Source organism: Clarias gariepinus, chromosome 27 (genome assembly GCF_024256425.1).
Source record: "Clarias gariepinus isolate MV-2021 ecotype Netherlands chromosome 27, CGAR_prim_01v2, whole genome shotgun sequence".
Taxonomy (NCBI): Eukaryota; Metazoa; Chordata; class Actinopteri; order Siluriformes; family Clariidae; genus Clarias; species Clarias gariepinus.
This window is the reverse complement of record NC_071126.1, coordinates 7582403-7606527: the sequence shown is the minus strand read 5'-3', so window position 1 is coordinate 7606527 and position 24125 is coordinate 7582403. Positions and strand designations below refer to the sequence as shown.

Below are 24125 nucleotides of genomic sequence, written 5' to 3'. Positions count from 1 at the left end.
AAACCAAAACAATTAAAGCCCTAAACATTAAATTCAATGAATAAAACACAAAGCCTTTTGTGCATGCTGCTAATCAGTGCACATGTCCACGTTGAACCTCCTCCCAAAGCTTTAAAAGCTTCTGAAAAGCCAGGTCAGTAGCTTTTAGTCAGAGCTAATGGCTGTTTTGAAGGCACTTCAGATATCACCATGGGAATTAAAAATTTCTCCGCAGTTGATTTTGTTCTCCCGTTATTTTTTATGCATCATGATGTTACATGATGAGAGTAGCAACACTGCAGTACACATATGCACACACACACACACACACACACATGCTTGGAAGACTATAGTAGTTTAAAAGTAATAAAATTTGTATTTTATTATAGTATTTTACTTTATTATTTTCATGGATTTTTTTTAATCATATAATATAAATACAACATTGTTAAAAAAATAATAGAAGGTATGTTTTTTGTGTGTTTCTTCTATTATATATATATATATATATATATATATATATATATATATATATATATAATTTTTTTTTATTTATTTTTTTTTTTTTACAGATTTTACTGGTTAAATGATTAGGAACATTGGACTCGGACTGTTATTCTAAAAGCCTTTAGTTTTGTTCTTTAGAAATGCTTATGAGGCAACATATACAGTAGGTGAGTGGAGAGAAAAAATAATAGAGACAGGATACATAAATGCAGGGTCAGAAAATTATAAATCCATTACATATCGCCCCAGTGTGAAAGCTTTAATGTGCTTATTTTCCAAGTGACTAGGCTAAAAATGGTAACTTGAGGTATTTAGTTACTGTAGGTACGAGCATTAACAGAGACACATGAGTACCTAAATTTTTGTCTAGTGATCATTTACCACTTACAGTCACTATACCTTTCTAACTAAGTGGTGTTGGGCGTCATGTTTGTATCCTTGCACAAATGATTCACCATGTGAGTATAGGAGTGACCTGTAGTGCTATAGCTCTTCATGTCACACACCTAAAAACTATTATTTAGCCTGTTTAGGTGAGAGCTTTTTACCTGCAGCATCTCAAATGAATAAACTTCCAAATATCAGAACAACAAAAAAAACTATTGGTGTACTTTACAGTTCAAAGCTTGATTCAACATAGAGGTGAGTGAGGAACCACAGTCTAATATAACATATAACAACAGAACAAAAATGGTTTCATATTTAATATCTTTCCTGCTAGAAAAACAACTGAAAGACTAATTAGAGCAAAACGCTTTGGGGCTAAATGTTTTGTTTCCAGCTGAACCAAACAGAAAAAAATAAAAGGCACAGGATACACAGATGCTCACTTACTCATTACCTATACCGCCTTATTCTGTATACAGGGTTGTAGGGGGCCTGGAGCCTATCCAAGAAGACTTAGGGCATGAAGTGGGGGGACACCCTGAACAGGGTGCCAATAAATCACAGGGCACACACACTCACACACTAGGAGCAATTTGAGAAGGCCAATTAGCCTAACCTACATGTTCTTAGACTGTAGGAGAAAACCAGTGTACCTGGAGGAAACCCACCAAGCATGGGGAGAACATGCAAACTCCATGCACACAGAGGCAGGAATCAAACCTGGCTGGGAATCAAACCAGCTGGAGGTGCAAGGTCGAGAGTGCTAACCACTAAACTGCCATACACAGATGCAGTTACACTTTACAGTCATTATACCTTTCTAACTAAGGGTGTGGTGATGCATGTCACGTTTGTATCCTTTTACAAATTATTTGCTATGTGAGATTAGGAGTGACTTGTATTGTCTACTATTCATGTCACACACCAAGAACAAGAATTATTATTTAAGTCTGTTTAGGAGAGAGTAATGTTACCAGACAGCAGGCACTGAAAATCATTTGGTAGCTAATTAAATAGAGTAAACGCTGATGTATGTAGTGCAGCAACTGATGGGATTCAGAAAGAAAATATGCACTATTGTTGCATCATAGTGAGGTGTATTTTTAAAAACATTATACATTTTATACTTTAATTAATCAGTATCAGGAACTGTCTAGATTGTTGAGCAAAAGAATGCTGCTGCTAATTAGCATACTGAGATTCTTTAATTATGTATAGAAAAACTGTTAGCATTGATACATAATTTTCCTGCCAAGTGATTTTTCTACCATGGCAAAATCTGATAATACATACTGTACAAGTACAAGGCCATATTATAAATTAAAAGTCAAGAGGGCTAAAAGCATACAAGAAAAACACAGAAAAACTGCACAAATACCGGTACAGATATGGTGCAGGATTGCACCGTTTCTGTTTTCAAAGCCTTTAAAGTCTGCTTTAATGTGCATATTTAGAGGAAGACTGTGCTCAGGAGTGAAAAGCCGGGCAGCCTACTTCTACTCGTCTGTTCCGGTTCATTTGTGAGACACTGATGCTCTTATGCTTCTCACTATCTACTCCATTATTCATGTGCAAATGGAGGAGCTCAATAACAGATGGGTCAACATAACCTCATAGCTGTCAATCACAGGCACCAAAGCTCACGTTAAGTAAGTTATAATCACAAGGTGGGGCATCCTCCCCAGTCATTAAACATGAAAATGGAGCATTCTGTTACAACTGAAACTAAATTACAGGGAAACAGCATTTTATTATGCACATAATATGTATTTGTCAAGTTGATATAGACATTACTGTAGCCCTTTGACCTTTTGCTACCCACTTATGTTCCATAAAAGATCTAATTGTGCATTTGCAGTATTACAATAACTCTCAGTTATCCTTCTCATTAATTAGCTATATAGCTTGCTTCACTGTTTAGTCAGCAATTTAGTGTTAGCTGATAGAATGCTGTCTAGGAACAAACGAAACTTAAAGACCATATTTTCAAATCAGTAAGTATTTCTGTGTCCATAGAAGTCAAATAATATCTACAACAGATTTCACCAATAGCCAGTAAGCAGGACTGTACTGGGAATGAAATTGATCCCTGGACCTAAAGACCACACCGGCCCAACATGGATGAGGGGGTGCTGGGGTAATGGTGGGGGTGGACGTATGTGCGGAATGTAGTTACTGTTTATCATATATTGTGTAACGCTTTGTCAATGATTGGGGTTGTTTTGTAATCACAAGCAAATTGAAACTGAATATGTAGCCTAGCTTATAATTTAACATTCATCTTACCACTTTGGTGTTCTCCTCGAACATACTGCTGGTCAATTAAGAATGTTGATGTTGATGTTTTTAAGATTTTTTTTAGATTCTTCTTTCTCATTTATAAGCGTGTGCCTCTAATTCTTGCTTCCTTTTTTTTTCTTTTTTCAGCCCCTCATTTATTTCTGACATTTTCGTCTCAATTTTCTTCTCTCCTGACCCTCTCTGCAGCACACTACATTTAGCCTTGATTACTCTACAATGTAGAGTGTTAATGCACGTTAGCTTGCACACAGTAAGACCAGTCCTAAATCTCACACTCAACACGCTCGCATGTGCATCTAAATGACAGGGCTGGTAAATACATTATGGATTTTTAATGCATTTAGACATGTTTTGCTCTGTTCTGTTTTGCTTTTGTGATTGTCAACAGGTCCACTAATGCACTGGCCCACCAGGATTCTCCTGCTTTGCCCGATGGGCAGTACACCACTGCCAATAAGAACTGTGAAAAGAAAAAAAAACCTAAAGCTTTAAAAAGGGTCTCTAAATCCAAATAAGGCAATGTCAGGTGAGGTGCAGCTGTGTAACTATACCGTACATACCGGGCCTTATCTCTCCAATCAATAAACCTTACTTATCCCACGATTAGTTGCATATCAGAAGTGAGATGAAAAGTGAGTCAGTCAATAGTAATGAGACAAAACACAGCTTTAGACTGAATTTCTTTCTAAGATAGTTCAGCTTTATCTACTTTTGTGTGAGCCAGACAGAAAAGAGTAATTCAATTCAAATAGGACACTGTTATTCATTCAGCAGCTCATCTGAAGCGGCTAGCTGCTGGTACTGATGATTCCATTAAACTGCTCTCTTTGAAAAAAAATCCATATATATTTTCTTTTTATAAGAAACACTTAAATATTGGGACCTATTAGTCTAATTTGCTTGTCTTTGGACTGCCGGAGGAAACCAGAGTACCCGGAGGAAACCCACCAAGCACGGGGATTAAAAATTAATTGCATAAAAAATGAAAAATAACAATATGGATCTGTGCAATTATTTAATTATAAAAGGCTGCAGTTTATTAAAGTATCTTATTAAAGAGTTTGTTTATAATTTTGTGCCTCTTTTGCTAGTAATGCCACAATTTATACATTTATTAGACAAACACACAAAATAAACAATGCATAATACTTTGCTATATAAAATACATAATTTCCTTCTTATATCCGTTGTATGCTCAGAAAACATGAACCTTGCGTATTACATTGCTATGAATCACATTTTTTTCTTATTTATGCAATTCTAAGTCATGTAAATTATTACATTCATACTACTTAAGGATTATGATAATCATTAATAAAACCAAAAAGTATTTACTGATGTATTTATGTAGATGCAATTCAGTTTACTGATTACTATCATTTGAAAGCATATATGTTCATTTTGCTCATGTTAATTTCTCCAGCAGCTCTTTATAACTAGTTCAGTTTGTTCTAGAAATATTAATCAATGCTCATATTTGATGCTTGGGTTGCTAGGTGACATTCTGCAAGACCTCATAAATTGTAAGAAAAAGCTCTACAGTAAGCTTCTCATTTCCATTGGGTTTTATGTGCGTTGATGTTTTATACGTCCAGGTATTTTAAAATACTACCAAATTTAAATTACATATAATATATATATGCTAATATATACGTTAATAAGCCCTATTTCCTCTTTAAAAACAACTGTAAGCAAACAGCAGCACAAAACTGAAAGGAAAAAAATGTTTCCTGTAAAACATCTCGGTCTCAGAGTATGAATTATGAGCTCTTCAAACATAACATACAAATGCATTTTCACTATGAGTAAATCCTTGACCTCAGCGCTATATGTGGCTTTAGTTTTGATGTCTTTCTAAAGTGATTGCATGCATGAACTGATATTTATTTTGAACATTGACTACTACAGTATAGATAACTTTAAACTGGCAAACCTTATTTTTAGGCGTTTTCACTCAGGAACTCTAACCTATAGATCATTCAGATAGGAAACTCATACAATACTCATCTAGCATTTTAGCTCTGAAATGATGAGAGTTCACGTTATTTAAGTATTGATGTTGTTTAAAGATATAAGCAGCTTGTTTCATATGGACACAATCCCTGAGAAAATAAACTGATTAAAAGAAATGAAAAAAATCAATTCAGTTGTATGTCATTCTTGTATAGTCACAATGACTCCAAAATCATTTTTCTTATTAATATTTATACGTTAGCATTCGAAGTGGGAACATTTTGCTGTTCGTCTACAATCCTGCAGATGGTGCTCTCTAAACTATTCACACAGCACAACTCCATGTATGGGAGGAGCACGGTATTTGCTAAGTTTGTTAAGAATGTAAACAAAATCTTAAATAAAAATAAATAAATAAACAAATAAAAAACAAAACCTAAAAAAAGTAATATTGACAGCATTGCAATTTAAATCAAATCAGCACCTACGTATATAACAGGTACGGATAATATCGTATCGGGACGCCCGTGGTTAATCCCATCCCTACTGATTAGTCTTCTTATTTTTGACTATTATTATTACTTATTGGAATCCTTCAAATTAGTTTCCAGATAACAAAATAAATGTCCTTGTTCTTCTATTTAATCATTGCTTGCTCTAAATTATACTTGAACTAGTTTAAACCATTTATAATTCCCAGTGTATCAAGTATTGATCTTCCTGCAATGGCAGTTTAAAAAGAAAACTATTAAATAGTTGTAGTTTTATGAGTTAAAATCTATGAAATAAAATTAGGGTGCTGGCCAAACCAGAAAATTTTGCTTTTTTTTGTTTTTAGCCAAAACATGATAAGCATGGCATAACTATACAGTAAACTATATACTTTAAGTGCATCTACAGAATAAGTACAGTAGTTTATAATGACAGGAACTGTCCTCAACACTGCTAACACAAAAATACTGTTTCAGTGATTAGACCTGACTGAAAAAAATGTGGTGAACTTCAATCTGCACTGAAATCTACATTTAATCAAAAGGTTTGTTATTTTTGAATCTGAGTGAGAAAAACAAATTAAAGAGGCCATATGGAAAGAAGCAACGTCTTATATTAAGCCAGAAAAAGGACAAATCAATCCTCCAGCACAAGGTCATATTAGATGCAGCCATGCAGTCCGGACATTGATGTAAGCATAAAGTGACACCCTTAAACATCACTCTCGGTAACTAGAGCTTCAGACAAAAGGCAGACGATAATGATTTCCTTCACTGAACTTGTTCCAATTTAGTAACACCGGTGCTCCTGTTTTCCACACTTCTAGGAGTTATTTGTGTGTTTTGGCACTAAGGAAAGTGCATGAATAGCAACAAAGTCTTCATAAACAGACATCTACATTTCTGTCTGCAGATTCAGTTCCAAAGTCTGGGGCAGAAATATTACTTTGCCTAAAAACAACAATAAAACCCGGGAGAGGTTAAACAGCATTAGACAGAAAGCAGAAACGGTTACAGTATTAAGAGTGGCAAAACCTTCTAAAGTCATGATTGGACATGATTCCCCTGCAGGCAATGTGGAAAAACTAGCACCGGCTAGACAGCATGGGATTTTTAAAAGCACTCTTAAGATCCCATTTCTTTCATTTCTTTTTCTTTAGGATATCATTTATTTAGATTATAAATCCAAGTAATTGTTTTGTTGCAGTATTTTTAGACACACATTTCAGACACCCTACCACCCCATGAAGAGGATGCACTTAAGTGAACCCTAAAACATCAACAATTAGACAAAGCATGACCTCAATGAGGTGTGGAAAATAACCTGAGTCAGTTTACATTACTTTAAGCAGTTGAATCATTTGAAGCGATCTTTTAAACAAGAAAAATACCCAGATGTCTGATGAGGTTTCATAATCATACTCTAGGATAGAACCACTCGTCCTTATTGCTCACTCATCACACTCATTATTTATTACCTCCCTGGCTTGGGAATAAAAAGAAGCAAACAAGACATTATATTTTATGGTTAGCTTCCATTAGACCCTCTGAACAACAACAATTAATCAATCAATCAGAAAACGTACTAACACAGGAGCAGGGGCTAAAAAGGGAAAACAGATCTTTGTAAGTTATAATGTACAGTAGTAACATCCACTGAAAAAACAAATATATGGAAGTTGTTCGCAAACTCAATAGCCCACAACACTGAAGTGAATTTCAACCTACGTTTCCTGCAACTAGGGAATTTGATCCTGTTTCGAACATCCATATCAGGTTTATTCTGGCCTAAAACAGATAGACCGATATTTGATAGTGATATTTGATTGAATGTTATCTAAATCGAACCACAATGACACAGAGCTTCCAAGTAATCAAGTCTTGCTGCCATTATGCTGATGATGTTTTGCACACTAATAGGAAGACATTGCTACTGGATCACCTGAAACCGCAGGGTCTAACACTGGATCACCTGAAACCGCAGGGTGGGAACAAGTGGGATTTTTCGCCATTTTATATTTGAGGGCATGTGATTTTCACTTTTCAATTAATCTCTCACACTCTCTCTTTCTTGCACACACACACCCACACACATACTGTATACACTGTACAGGTATTTAATTTTAAAAGTTATGCATTACATACAAAAAGTAGGCCTGATCCTACATAAAAGCACACAGGAGGACCTATTTAGGTCCAAAACCGATGTTTTTGTTTAGTTTTCCTTCAAAATTAAGTTTATTAGTTGCAGCACCAAGATCAAATTTTTCTTCAGAATAAAAGGTAGAACAGTTAAAGAGAAAACAAATAATTGCACTGATGCTGCATCTGCTAAAGAACTATATACAGTACATTCTACAATTAATTTTTATGTACATCTGACCATCACACGCTTACCGTATGTGCATGTGTAATCTTTCCATCTTTTGTCCACCTTTGCTGTTATAAAAACCACCACTCAAAGGAAAGGCTTCACACTAGATTTTAAAGTATGGCTGTTTGAGATGGATTTGTGTTCAATCAGCCAGAAGGGCATTAGTGATTAAAGGTAGTGAGAATTATTGCAGTGCAGGGAGTGTTGCAGGTCTTCTCAAAGGTATTCACTAAGGTTCGGGTCTCTGTGCGGGACGGTCAAGTTCTTCCAAAATAATCTTGGCGAACCATATGTTTATGGACGTTGCTTTGTGCATTGTCATACGGGAACAGGTTTGTATCTCTGTGAAATTCTATAAAATTGTGTCCTTCAATTTTAACAATGGTCGTTGTCGAAAAGTAGCTTTATAGAATAAGAAAAAAATGGGAAACTAGTTCGAAATGTGTGAGAAAATATGTATAAATCAAAATGATCAGTTTGTCCATGATGACAAGCCGAAGGCGACGGTGGCAAGAAAAAACTTCCTGAGATGGCAAGAGAAAGAAACCAGACTCAACAGGGAACCCATCATCATTTTCAGATAGCAGGGACTGATCTGCAGTTATACTGGAAGTTCAGTATAACAGAAGTGTTTAAATTAAAAAGAGTACACTTCAGTATTAGAGGCTCTGGTACAAAACTACAAAAGACTATTGAGCGACTGAAGGCACCAGAGAACAGCTGTCTGAGACCGTCTTCATGGTGAAGTTGAACATGCCACATCACCACATGCACGTATGGGACCACATAGGGATGTGATGGTCAGGTGTTCAGAGTTTTCAAGTTTTCGACATAGAATGGACAGTTTAAGTGGAGACCATAATATCTAAAAGTAAGGTTGAATGTTAGCTAAGTGTGCTTTCTGACAATACAATAAACTAACATACTTCCTTAGCACATACTATGTGACAAATCAAACAAAAAACCTTCCATCCCTTCTGAAGATAAGCAGGCTAAGTGACTTGCTTAAAAGCATCCTGTCCAGCGAGAAAGTTCGTATCTGAAGAAGATGTTATTCTGGATGCCTTTTATTACAAACACCCTCTCATGGGTTTAGAATGAGTCCTAGCCTGTGCACTATGCTGAAAGCGTGAAGTTAAGCAAAACTGCACACTCCAGCCGAATTAACGTTACCTGTAGATGCAGTTTCCATGGTAACGGGGTGAGGCGGATGGTGGGAGTGCTGCTTCTGCTCGTCCTCAAAGCGGGCCGAGCTGCTCTTCTTCCCGAACAGCTCCATGTTCTCCAGCTCGTCTCCTCTCATCCACCCGCCCTCTGATCCTGCCTCGTCGCTCGGCTTCACGGACATGCCTGCGCGATGTGCCTCAGACACACCGATGGGTTTTCCTGATTGTTTCGTTGCGTGTTGGAAACGAAACGTCGGGAGCGGACGGTAAACACACAGAGGACGAAATGACAAAGCAGCGCGCGAGTGCTGTCGGGGCTGAGCTCTTCCTCACGCGCCTGCGAAAATGGCTCGTGCGGTTCAGTGGTTGCACGCTGACGTCATTGTGTCTGAGGCTTAGGACGGGCGCGGACTGAGGATGAAAACACTCTCTTGTTAACTGTTTACGGTCAGGGCACTGGGGTTACAACTTTCTCTTCGTTTTAGTCTAGTGACACCACATCACTACCTTATTCTTTATTGAGATTAGATATAGACCAGATTACCAATATTAACGATCTGACCTAGTATAAATATAATAATAATAATAATAATAATAATAATAACAATACTGATTATTAGTAGTAGTATTAGTGGTCATAGTAGTAGTTTCGTATCATCTTTTCTAACACATTTTATAATACACATACACCCCCAGGAGATTGAGGGCATGAGCCAGGGTACACCCTGGATCCCAATCCATTGTTCATTCACACACTATGATCAATTTATGAACGCCAATTAGACTAATCTGCATGTCTTTGGACTGTAGAAGGAGACCAGAGTACCTAGTGGAAACCCAACAAGCATATGAATATGCAAACTCCATGCACGCAGACCCCGAGGCAAGAATCGAACCCAGATCCTGGAGGTGCGAGGCGACAGCGCTAACCACTACGCCAACAACAGATGTGAATAGCACTAATTGACTGTTATGGGGTGTAATATAACAACATTTAACAACAATAGAATAGTTAGTTCAAACATCAACTTGATGTTTTAAAGCAGAAAAAATGTCCAAGCTTTAAGATCTGAGTGACCTTCAAAGGGGCCTAATTGTGATGGCTAGACAACTCAGATTATCTCCAAAATGGCAGGTCTTGTGGGGTTTTCCTTTTATTCAGTAAAATAACCAAAATGATTATGCAACCAGTGACTGAGTAATGTCTTAATGATAAATGTGTGTGTGTGTGTGTGTGTGTGTGTGTGTATGTGTGTGTGTGTGTGTGTGTGTGTGTGTGTGTGTGTGTGTGTGTGTGTGTGTGAAAAAGTTAATGCTGGCTATGATAGAAAGGTGTCAGAACACACAGTGCATCTTAGCTTACTATGCATAGCCACAGATCAGTCAAAGTGCCCCGTTTTATGAACAACAGAACTGGACCATGGAGCCGTGGAAGAAAGTGGCCTCATGGAATGAATCACATTTACATCATGTGGATGTTTCGGTGCATGTGTCATTTACCTAGGGAAGAAGTGGTACCAGAATGCACTATGGGAAGAAGGCAAGCCAGCAGATGTAGTGTGATGTACTGAGCAATGTTTTGCTGGGAAATCCTGAATTTTATCTTATTTTGACATTTACAGTACAGTACCCACCAAAACATTGTTCCATACCAAGTACTGTATACTTCTTAATGGAAACAGTATTCCATAATGACAGCGTCATCTTTCAACAGAATATTGTGCTCTGCTGCACTGTTCAGGAATGGTTTAAGAAACATGGCAAAATGGTTTAAAGGTAAGTCCTTAAAAGGACTTGAAGGATTTATGATCTGTGTATATTTGTGCCTTGGCGCCATCTTGTGTTTAATTGCAAACAAATGCAATGGTTTCTGGATTCTGCAGTCATCTACTGTACTTCAGTCTTCTGTGGTCTCCCAGGTATGCAAGAATCAGTAATCTGCAGAACACACATCCCGATAGACTGTTTATTGTCGCTGGACCATGCAAATCTCAAGTCAGTGCTTCCTAAAATCTATCAGTATGTGGACTTTGCATAGAGAGGGGAAGACACGCTGGATCTTGTTTACACAAACATCCTCAGCGCATATCGGGCCCCCACCCTGGCTACTCAGACCACGTCCCTGTTATGCTAATTCCAGCATACAGACCACTCATCGAGAGTTCAAAACCGGTTCTGAAGCAGGGGAAAACCTGGACAGCAGGAGCCATCTCTGCTCTTCAGGACTGTTTTGAAAACACTGACTGGAACACTGACTGGAGGCTGCGACTTACAGCAACTTCACCGACTAGGAGGAGTACACGTCATCAGTAACCAGCTACATCAACAAGTGCACCGATGACGTCACTGTCTCCAAGAGCATCATCTCACGACCCAACCAGAAACCGTGGATTACTGCCAAGGTGCGTGCACTTCTGAGGAGCCGAGACTCGAAGAAAGCGTGGGACAGGATGGCCCTAAGAACAGCAAGGGCCAAACTGCCATCAGAGATGCAAAGCGGCCAGAGAATCCACAACCACTTCAGAGACAGCGGTGACACGGCGCATGTGGCAGGGCATACAAGTCATCACCAACTACACAACATCATCACCTGTCTGTGACAGTAACGGCTTCCTTCCAGATGCGCTGAACAGCTTCTATGCACAGTTAAACATGCAGAACGATGTGACTGTGAGGAAGCTCACCCCTAAGTGCAGAGGCTAATGGACTGGTGTAAGGACAACAACCTGTCTCTGAACGTTGATAAGACAAAAGACATATGGAGCAATCACTTTCCGCTCAACATCGACGGCTCCTTTGTGGAGATTGCCAAGAGCACAAAATTCCAGCGTGTTCACCTGGAGGAGAACCTCACCTGGTCCCTCACCACCAGCTCTCTGCACAAGAAAGCCCAACAACGTCTTTTCTTCCTGAGAAGGCTGAGGAGGGCCCAGCTTCCACCTCCAATCCTCCACCTCCATTGCCCCCTGGCAATGGACCACTGTGATCAAAAGAATAATAGTTGCTTTTGAAGATTTTACATAATTCCATGCAACTCCTGGTGGAATTCTAAAAAACTTACATAAATAAATAGTTTATTTGAATAGCATCTTGTCAAATCTGGCCACAGATGTTGGTCACTTCTGTCAGATAAAGGGGCCAACCAATGATTAAATAATCCAGCATTAGCTTATCTCTTGGGAGAAGTGCAAATCTGTCCAGACTCATTTGAGAACATCTATTGAAGAGAGGTTAAAAAAAAACTGGCAGCAACACTGCAAGTTCTGCTCATGTAAAAATGTATAGTTTTTGCGCCAATAATCACATCTAAAAATAATTTACGATCAGGAAAATAATTGACTAGATTAAGCTACTGTTCTTCTAAGGATACAGCTATACAGTATTATCATAGCTATTATTCTTGCTATTACTACATTGCTGTTGAAATTTCAATTTCTATAACAGCAGTTCAGAGAGTTTTCAGACTGCAAGCAAATTATAGGCCTATTATAATGCACCTGCTATATTATCGTAACAGCTCTTTTAATGGCGAACACTCCATAAGGCTAATATTAAACTAATTGATAATACTTAACCAAAGCAATGTACAATCACTGATATGTCAGAGGTTTTTGTAAGACATTTAACATACACTGCTGGCCCAAAAAAAAAGTCACACTCTACTATTTCATCGTTTGCTTTGATTATGGTCATGGCATCATTTTGATAGGCTTATGCAATGTCACAACATTTATTTCCATCCAGAGTCACATTACGTTCTCTCCAAGACTTTGCAATGATGATGGGAGAGTCTGACTGCTGTGTAAAGCCATTCTCCAGCACACCCCAAAGATTCTCACTGAGGTTAAGGTCTGGCCTCTCTGGTGTGTGAAAATTATATCTCATGCTCCCTGGACCACTCTTTCACAATTTGAGCCTGATTATTCCTGACATCATCATCCTGGCGGCACTGTGTGTAGTGGTTAGCACTGTTGTCTTGCACCTTCAGGGTCTGGGTTCGATTCCCATCTCTGTGTGCATGGAGTTTGCATGTTCTCCCTGTGCTTGGTGGGTTTCCTCTGGGTACTCTGGTTTCCGCCCACAGTCCAAAGATATGCATGTTAGGCTAATTGGCATTCCCAAATTCCCCAGAGTGGTTGTGTGAGTGTGTATGTGTGTGCCCTGCGATGGATTGGCACCCTGTCCTGGGCATACCCTGCCTCGTGCCCTAAGCCTCCTGGGTTAGGCTCCAGGTCCCTGCAACCCTGAATACAGGATAAGGCGGTTTAGAAGATGAGTGAGTGAGTGAAGACCATTATTCTGGATCTTAATCTATTAGAAAAGGAAAAACATCCATTAATGGAAATACCTTATCATTCTGTATATTCAGATAGTCGGCTCACCTCGTTCAATTTTAGTAATTTCAGCAATCTCCATAGTAGGACAATAATTTGACCCTTCTGACACAGAGTGACATCTTTCCCATGACCACTACTCACTCCATCAATTAGGGTTAAATAACGTGTTGTCAGCTAAAACATATTAATCACTATATTATTCATATTAATCAAATAATAAACGCTGCGATAGTAGCATCACTGAAAGTATTATTATTTTTCCTTATTGTAGCATTATACCACCACAGGGATTGTGATCAGGCAGGGCTGCAGTCAACTCCAAATCCGGTCGCTAGGTGACGTTGTTGCGCAAGCAATCAAGAAAAAGCACTGCACCTGGTCAAGTGTCTATACTGTATAAGACTCTCAGTGGCATCCCATCCCATCCCACTCTAACGATAAAAGTAAATATACACTGATCAGCCATAACGTTATGACCACCCGCCTAATATTGAGTAGGTTCCCATTTGCCACCAAAACAGTAATGACCTGTGCGGTCTGACACCTTTTTATCACAACCAGCATTAACCTTTCCCTAATTTTGATCTACACTTGCTCTTCTATTGAATCAGACTACAGGGGCCTATGTGCAACAGAGAGACTTGACCCTGTCGCCAGTTCGCTGATTTTCCTTCTCTGGATCACTTTTGGTATTTCCTGACCACAGCAGCCTAGGAACATCCCACATGAGCAGCAGTTTTGGAGTTGCTCTGACCCAATTGTCTAGCCATTACAAATTGCCCCTCAACTTTTATAACATCTTGTTACAGTGGTGGCTGGAAGTGGGTGGGATATATTAGGGAGAAAGTGAACCTTGTTTTTTTTCTTAAATTATGGTGTTGGAAATATATTTTAAAAAATGGACAAGCAAAAGGATTTGAGTGACTTTAACCAGGGCCAAAATATGGCTAGAGGACTGGGTCAGACCAACTCCAAAACCGCAGCTCCTATGGGATGTTCCTGGTCTGGACATACCAAAAGTAATCCAAGAAAGGAAAGTGAGGACCTGGCGACAGGGTTACGGGTGGCCAAGGCTTACTGATGCACATGGGAGGAAAGGTCCGATCCAATAGAAGCTTTAGTGTAGATCAAATTTAGGAAAAGGTTAATGCTGGTTGTGATATAGAGGTGACAGAACACACAGTGTATCACTGTTATGGTGGCAAAAGGGGGACCAACTCAACACTAGGCAGGTGGTCATAATGTTATAGCCAGAGGCTTATACAGTGTGAACTATGCTAAGGGGTTCATCGCTTCCATTCTTATCCTGACACACACATCGCTCTGAAATAGGGGTAATATGAACTCATCAGACCACATTTTTTCATTGCTTCAAAGTCCAATTTTTGTGTTTCCTAGTAAATTATTTTTTTATTGGTCCCCTAGACAATGGTCACACAACTATTTAGTTTTGCTACTGGATTTTTTAAATTTCGGAAACAATAAAGTATGTATGTATGTATGTATGTATGTATCTATCTATCTATCTATCTATCTATCTATCTATCTATCTATCTAGTGAGTTATTGTCAAATGGTGCCTGTGCAAATGCTCTTATTTTCACTATTAAATATTGCTGCAATTTCAAAAAGTGTTTAAATCATCTGTGTTTACGATGTCCTTTTCTTAATTTCTATTCAGTCAAAATTGATACTTTATCTTTGTAAAATAATAATTAATTATTATTATTAATTAAATTTCTATTCAGTCAAAATTGATACTTTATTTTTGACCTCCCAAAAATGCATTACTAATGTATTGGGTAGTTCATAATCCAATTCCAGTCATATCAAATCACCTTAGTTGTTTTCTTTGCTGATGTCTGAAGCCAATAATTTGACCCATCTGAAACAGTGATGTTTATGGCCGGGCAGCACATAAGACGACATGAACCATATGACCGTTGCACTGATTAAATTCTAGAATGTTACTGTTGTATCAGTGTGCCTAGAAAGATTTTGACCTTTTGATACTCCACTGTCATTGTGTGGATATCCTTGTAAGATTCTTGTACGATTGTAAATTGATACTCTTTAAATTCAAGTTTTATTTGTCATATGCACAGTCATACACAGTACGGTATGCATTGAAATGCTTATACGACCGCTCTTGACCTTAAAATCAAGATTATCAAAAAGAAAAAAATTATGGAATAAAATATAAATAAAATATACAAAAGCTTAGTTGCAGAAAAAAATAAAAGAACAAAATATAAGAACTTAGCTGTACAAAATATAGACAATAGTTTTGGCTGTACAAATATGGAAAATATGGAAAATGGTGTAAAAATTGATATAGAATTTAAATAGAAATGTCCGGGGAGTGTGCAAATATGCATAAATATGAAGATGTAATGACCATAGATGTGCAATGTGCAAAAGTGTGCAAAATGAAATGAAATAGAACAGTCCAAGGTGAGTGCAAATGTGCATGAATGTTTAAATGTATAATGTCCATTATGGTCCATGCCTCTTTTGCCAGATGTCTTCTTCTTTGATCAAGTTTTAATAGCTATCGGGTACTAATTAACTGAAAAGACAAGAAGAACCTATAAGGCACACAACATCAGACAGTCTGAGAAGGCTGTGGAGGAGCATCAGTACCCACTGGCATTTTGTATCCTGAATATGCAGTGTGAAACCACTAGATGGCCCTCATACGTAATCTTGAAGAGTGGGAATAAATCCTGGATCAGAGCTTAAACCATCTGCCACAGAGGTGATTTTTTGACATTTCAAAATCTTTTCACAAAAGAGGGATGTAAAATAAAATCTCTGCACTCTCTTAGAAAAATATTGCAAACATTATTTTCATGCATCAACATTTTTTTTCAAACCGTGGTGATGAACTGAACTAAAATATTTAATGCACAGCAGAGTCATGGTGTAAGGATATAGTCATTCTCCCTGTAACCTGATTTGCATTTCACCCTTTGCAGTAACAACACATAATGGGTATGTTTGCATATATTTTTCTGTATTAATGCAAAGAAAAAAATTCCACTCTGCAGAGGTTAGTCCTTGGTTTTCTCAGAGTGCTGATTATGCAGATGCATGGGGCACTGGGCCAAGGTAATGGCAAGTGAAATCAGATAGCCCTGAATTAATTCATCTAGGCATTCCTGCGCATAATGCAGTCCCATGCTGAGAGTGTATGTGTGAGCCACAGAGCTACAGTGCCCCTCTCATTTAAATGTCATTTGCATCAGGAGCATGAATCCTTGAGTGGAAGCATCACTGTTCTTTTGCCTTCCTGTCTCATCCCTTTTACATACACTGTGATGAAGACACGAATCACAGTGTCCTGTTTAATTGTATAGAATGTGACAGGCCATATTGACATCTACATGACATTAGAGGCCTGGATGAGAATAAAAGACAGAGAGAGAAACCAGAAAAAAAAGAAATAAATAAAAAAGGGGAACAATTCTTCTTGTGAATTAGAGCCTTGAGAAAGTATTGATTCTCATAAACAGTTATTTTTTTGTATACCAACCTATCAGAAATAAAAAAACCTGTTTGTTTAGAAATTGTAAAATTTCTAATCATTGCTACAATATCTAATCTGGCACACAAAAATTTATTTATATTTATATTTTTACATATATGAAGGTGAGTCAAAAATGATTAACTTCTGTTGGCCGCACTGTCTTATTAGCACGCTCTGTTCAAAGCTACTGTCTCTCCAGTTACTGCTGTGCAGCTGTGTAAATACACAATAGCCAGTATTGAAACATTATCAGGAAAACAGGTCAACAATCAACAGTGCTTGTTACAATGAGATGCTTATTAAAGCGCTAAAGCCTAAACTTCGGATTAAATGGAGCTATCTTTGTTGTGAGGTGTTAAAGCATCTTTCCTATGTTACTGATCTAGTTCCTTCGGACCTTAACCTGTTTGTTTCCCTAAAAGCAGCCCTAAAGGACTAGATTTACCTCTGATGAAGACGTGAGGACAGCAATACACCCGTGACTCACAGATCAGCCTAAAACATTTTTCATGAAAGAATATGAAAGCTTGTTTAAAGATACTGAAATTACGAAAAATTATATGACATCTAGGCTAAGCTGCATAAAACCCACCAAGCACAAAGAGAACATGCACACAGAGCCAAGGCGGGAATCAAACCCACAACCCTTGAGGTACTGTACAAGGCCACAATGCTAACCACTACGCCACTGTGCGACACATTTTTTTCTGTTTTTTTTAAACAGAAATTGTCTATCATTTTTTTTTCTTGCAAAGTTAAAGTCTATAGTAAGTTGATAGATTTCTTAGTAGTGTCATGTTGGTAATAAATATTTGGAAAAATTAGATAACAAATATAATATGATAATATCGCAATATCAAAATAAAACTAAATAAAACTTAATTCTTTCAAAAAGAATAAACACTAGAGAAGTAAGTAAATTATGATAAGAACTGTTATGGTAAGAATCCAATGTAAGCCCTTGTTTAAAATGTGTAAAAGTACAAATAAAGTGCTTATTTACATGCATCCTAAATTCGGCACCATAATCTCTTTTAAAATGAATTTATTTGCGTCTTTGTTATTATCAGATGCCACAAGAAGCTCTTTTGCAGACAGGAATATTTGTTTCAAGGCTCTCGAATCTCAAGGATGGACATACTTACAAAATCCTCGAATACTTATCACAAAACAAAGAACAAACTATCCAGCAATCATTATATGTGAAAAGTTTATTTGATTACATGCTATCAAAACAAACAAACAAAAAAATGTAACTGATTGCTGTGGGTTCTCCCAAGAGTCCAGTTAACACATTACACTTTATCTTCTCTTTGCTTGCACAGACCTACATGTATTCGAGACCCTGACAGCGAATACTCAACAAATATTTAAGAGAAATTCAATAGCAGCTGAACAGGGCATGACTTACCAAGCACAAAAAGCAGTTGTTAGCCTTGGTCTTTGTGTAAGGTAATAGATGAAGCCATCTTTAACCATTCAGAGATTTTAATGCAATAAATATATTAAAGCAAGAGTTTTAAAATGCCACAGATTGCTGATTCTTACATTCATTATTTTATTCATTTATTTAGTAGCTGTGGAATCTCAAAATGTTTCCCCCCTATTCCACCTATGCAGATTTATAAGGAATATTAAAACATTTTCTTTAAATCTACTTTGTTCTGTTACTGTGCACTAGATCACAGGTTCACACTGAGCTAAAAAGCATTACAGGACATAATGCACAAATTCTGCATTATAAATTCTGCTAAATATTTTTGCCCTTTATAACGCAGCACTGCTGACTTCTTGTTGTTTTCTATAGCACAATACAATCACACCTCTATACTGATGTGCTTAGTCTATGTTATAATTTACATATATAATCAATATAATATTGAACGGGGCCTCCACTGTAAAAGTGTAAGTGCTGTAAATGTACATTTTTCAATACAGAAATGCTTTGAGGACAGTAAGGTTTTGTGTTTTCTTGGGAACTTGATAAGCTGTATTCGTGTTTCTTATTTCCCTATGAGAAAAAACAGAGAAACCTTATAATTGTTATATACAGTATCTGATTAACTTGCTTTGTGAACATTGCACATCATTAAAACTTTTAATGGGAAAACATATAATAGATTTTCAGGATAAATAAAAAAGTTAACTTTGGCGAATCACTGTGTGATGATGTGTGTGCAGGACATCCTTTTGTCGCAAAATACCTTGCACAATATAGATAGCCCTGAAAAGCTATTTATAAAGAATAAACAATCTGACCTGATTCAGAGAGAACACACCAAGTTCTTATAAAACAGGAGTGTGCTCCTCAATAGCTGTATCATATTTTATAATTACACCATTTTACACATTGTATTTTCACTTTGTGTACTGTAAATAATTTGAAGACTGTGAAGCAGTAATCATTGACTTAGTGTATTTCGGAAAAAGATGTATGTCATTCCAGTATTTGTTGCCTTTAAAAGAAAAGTCCACATACACTGTGTGGTATTTTACAATAACATTGTTTGGCCCTTTGTCCCATACACCTCAGAAACTTAACACGTGACTGATTGTTTGCAGGCAGTGTGTTGATGTTGCAGTGTGCAAAATCACTGTTGTCATTTATTCTCTACATCCTTATATCAAAGAGATAATTTAAATACAGGCTACAGATAGCCTTTTTGGGCAATCAAATGCATGGAAACAATTGCTTAAGTATAATGTACACAGTAAAAAAAAACAACATTACATATTATATTGGAAAGTTGGAAAAAAGAAGACCAAAACATGATCTGTTTGAGTCTGAACTTTCTCTTTTTTTTTCCATTTTAAAGCTGTTCTCCTATGGTTCAAGAGTAAAAGCTGATCATATGTGAAAGGTTGAGAGTGGGAGAGAAAGAGGTATTTTTTCATATAATAGTGAAAATGCAGCATCTCTTTTGTTTTCTATGTTTGGGCATAATGCATTTAGTGTTTAAAGCAACAAGGTACTTAGCCTAAGTGCAGACCACATACAGTAACAAGAAATAATGTGGTCAGCCAGTGGACAACTGGCCAGTCTTTAACATGAGATGCTTTTCATTTGGCCCTCCAGCCAGGATCAATTATCTACTTGTGTACTTCATATAAAACTACAGCAATGAAACTAGAGGGCACAAAAGAAGACCCCTTTCCATATAATGTAATATAGGGACTATCTGACCATTTTGATTTATACACATTCACATTCCATACAAACCTAAATAATTCTTTTGATTGTGTAAAGCTGCTTTTCGACAACAACAATTGTGAAAAGCGCTATACAAATAAAATTTAATTTAATTGAATAGAATATAATGTGTATACAGTACAGTGCCAAACTCTTGAGCACCTCCTAATTTCTTTATATTTTGCTTCCAAACTGCCAGACAAAGTGTCCTATAAATTATTCAAGCATTTGAAAAACCACCTAACTTAAGACATGAACCAGCGAGAGACAGGTGCAGATAATGACCGATGATCAGGTCTGCGATTAGTACACTGGTGATGCTGAGTGGTTAGAACAGAGGAGAGGGGAAATGAGTTGCTGCTGAGGTTGTTACATAAAAAACTAATTATAACAGTATAACATTTATTACCATTTAAGGGGAATTTATTTTAAACTACATAATTTAAATGAATGTAAAGAAATGAGAGGTGGGTCATGACTTTTGCAAAGTAATGTATATACTGAATGTCAAAAAAATGTATATAGTAAAAAAAAGATTTATTGTAATTTAATTCAAAATGTTAAACTCATAATTTTGGATTTACTACCTGTAAAATTAAATATTTTAAGCATTATTTTACTTCAGTTTCAATGATTTGATTATGGCTTACAGCTCATGAAAATAGAAAATCCAGTATCTCAAAATATTAGAATATTTGAATCCCAATTAATTCTGAACTGAGCATCATCCAAAAATATCCATTCACAAAAACTTTTAATCTGTATCCACCAAAGCAAAAAGCACCCCTGAGCATCACTTGTAAATATGATACAGTATATGATGTCCACCTGACACTGGCTCCATTTAGCAACATGTTTTCTATCAAGGGCACTGCAGGTATGTGGCACATCCTATTTTCTCTGAAACCCGCCATCAATGGCATACCATTCATCTGGTATTGTTGGAAATTATATAACTTCATCTTAATATTCTTCCACTGCTTCCTGCCACTCTTTAGGAAGACATACGTGTATTGCATACTGTAGGGTTTTGTTCTAATAAATCATATATCTAAAAAATCATATATGTTCTTCTTATTGTGCTGTTATGATCTTTATTTAACATTTAACATGCTCAGTGTGGCCTATAGGTTCTGAGATGAGTTTTTTTTTTTTTTTTAAATATGTCCCTGAGCAATGCACGTTCTGACCTTAGGGTGAAAGTGCTGGGAAATTTACTCCTCGCAAGATTGGTAGCTGTCTTAAATGCTTTTCACTTTTTTCCTAATTGTTTTTCTAACACTTTTTAGATTTATGTGAGACAGCAATTGCAATGAAAAATCCAATACCTCAAATTATTAACATATTTAATTTTGTGTTGGAGTAAATTATTATTTATACAGTATAGATACCATGTATGTCTTGGTCAAGTTAAGTACACTACCACTGAAGAGTTTGGACACATGGTCTTTCTACACTTTAAAACAATGCTGAAGGGATTTAAAATATCCAATAATCTCTTTTGAACAGTTGATATTGAGATGTGTCTGCTACTTATGCTTTGTAAAGCCTTCATAACAGCTGCTATTAGTTGGTGAGGCAGTTTTGAACAAAAACTTGTATTGTTCTATGCTGTCGTAAATAAATCCAAACTTGTATCCAAACATTTGACTAGTCCTGTTCACTCAACTACAAAGATGAGGAAGACTGTTGACTTGTCTAGGAGATGATCATATACACCCTCCACAATAAGGGTAAGCCCCAAAAGGTCACTGCTGAGCATTGTCATCTTAGCAACACTTACCCTTAGGTAAATCTGAACTCAACAGACTCAGTGGTAAGTGGTTTAAACTCAATATTTAATTTAAATCCTTTGAGTTCTCTGTGCATTGTGTATGTCGAAATGATCTTACTTTGACTAGTTTAAACAATTTCTTGTATTTTTTACTTGATGCCGGACAATAATTTGAAATTTCTTTATTTTTTATAGTTGTTTCATTTGTGTGTTATTCATCCTAAAACTTTGAATCTGTCAATCTGTTTTTTAATTTTACCACAGTTGAAGAAAGTGATGGTGATTATGTTTTATCAGAAAGTTGTGTTTTTTTTTTTATTTGATTTACTTTTGATCTCTACTGCACACCATGTTTACATTCAAATTTTATTTGTCACATACACAGTCATACACAGTATGATATGCAGTAAAATATTGTGCTCTTACCTTAGCTCTTAGTTTGAATACTTGAAATACTGAAAATACTGAAAATCTTTTAGCTACCATGAAGTGGAAAAAACCTAAAAAAAAAAAAAACTTAAAAAAACCTGCTTTGATCGAACAATTACTAGAATTACCCATATTTGACTGATGTAAAATAGTTTTAATCATTGCTCAAGGAACTTGTTCTTACCTCAGTGCTGACATTTGAGATTTAAGGAGTTTGGACTAAGAATGCACTAAAGCTCCAATACGCTCCAATACCTAACTTAAGCTCTAATACTGAGAGCGAACTGAAAATACCAGGATAATACCAAATATCATTGGTATTCAGCTATCCATGAAGAATATTTGAAAAAAATGGAGGATATTTAAAAGAAATGCTGTCTGCAAAGAGCGAAAGGCATTATCAAAGACACCTCTTACCCCAATCATGGAGGCCTACAGGGGCCTAAGCGCCTGCACAAACAGTCTAGAAAAGAGCTTTTTCCATGAGGATGTTACTGCACTGAAAGCTGATTATTAAATGTTAACAAATACACCACTGCACTGTCACTTTCAGTCTACTGTATATTACACTGCTTCATCCACTATGAATTTTTATTATCATCGCTATGCATAATTTATGTTCATCATTGCACTTCTGTATATTCCACCTATATTTATTCTGTATATACTGCATCATACAGACATTTGTATATGTACATATTTACTATATAGTGTTGAGCATGACATTTTTGACACCCACAATGTCTTCTCCACAATTTTGCACAGGTATACTGTTAATTACCTTATCTTTACTGTCTACTGTATCTTATGTACATTAATAACTTATACTCCTGTACATATGGACACAGCCGCAATTTACTGCACTTTAAATTATTGTAAATAGGCCACTTATGCACCTCTGGTTAGATGCTTACTACATTTCTGTTACGTGTGCGGTATAGAGAACCGCACACTGAGATGTTTTAAATGATTATAAGAGCCATGACGCAGATGTTTAGAGGGGGTCAGTGAAATAGGAGTTGTGAGTGCTTATTATGCCTTACCTGTGCTACCTAAAAGATCACACGAAGCGGTGTCCGCGTTCTCGGGACCCTTATATAAACACCCCTCCAGGTGCGGCTCGTTCAGGCTGATTGCGGCGTTGCCTGGCAACCGCGTGTCTATATATGGCCTTTGCCTGTTTAGAATTTCGCTTGGTAGCAGCCTGTGGGTCTGCCCGTTCCAAACAGTGCAAAGAATTTTTGCGCAGATCTGCCCCTTGCGACCTGCGCCGCTCGGTCACCATGGGTGGGTGTATGTGGGGGAAGAGGGAGAATCACATATGGCTAGCTCATCCTTCAGCCGCTCGGAGAGCCCTTGTGTGTACACAGCCATAAGGGTGCGTGGTGGCCTATGATGGTACGGCCTGTGATGGGGTCTTACATGCCAGTAGCCCTCAGGGTAAGTAGTAAGGGGTACTGGGGCAGGAGACGCTGGAACTGGGGGTTGGGCGGCCTTAAGGCAGCTTAGGGTGCACTGATATCCCCAGTTCGAGATGGAAATGAAACGGGCCGGCCAGTTGATGCAAGGGTTGTGACGATTTAGCTAGGGAATTTACCCGAAACGCGAGTCACTCTGAGTGTCGCCTGAGCCGTAGTATGACTGGGGCCCCGGGCGTCACGCACCCCGACTTAATTGGCTTGCTGGCCAGAAAGACCAACGGGATGGCG

At 37.3% G+C, this 24125-nt stretch overlaps 1 protein-coding gene across 1 annotated transcript in view; it reads right to left on the bottom strand.

Moving 5' to 3' along the window:
• The window catches only part of rtn1b (reticulon 1b), a 43228-nt gene extending 33700 nt beyond the window's left edge, over positions 1 to 9528 (bottom strand). Inside the window, exon 1 of the mRNA XM_053489077.1 lies at positions 9166 to 9528. Within this exon, the coding sequence (XP_053345052.1) occupies positions 9166 to 9340 (175 nt within the window). The 5' untranslated portion in view covers positions 9341 to 9528. The remainder of the gene's footprint in view (positions 1 to 9165) is intronic.
• Positions 9529 to 24125: the final 14597 nt, after the last annotated feature.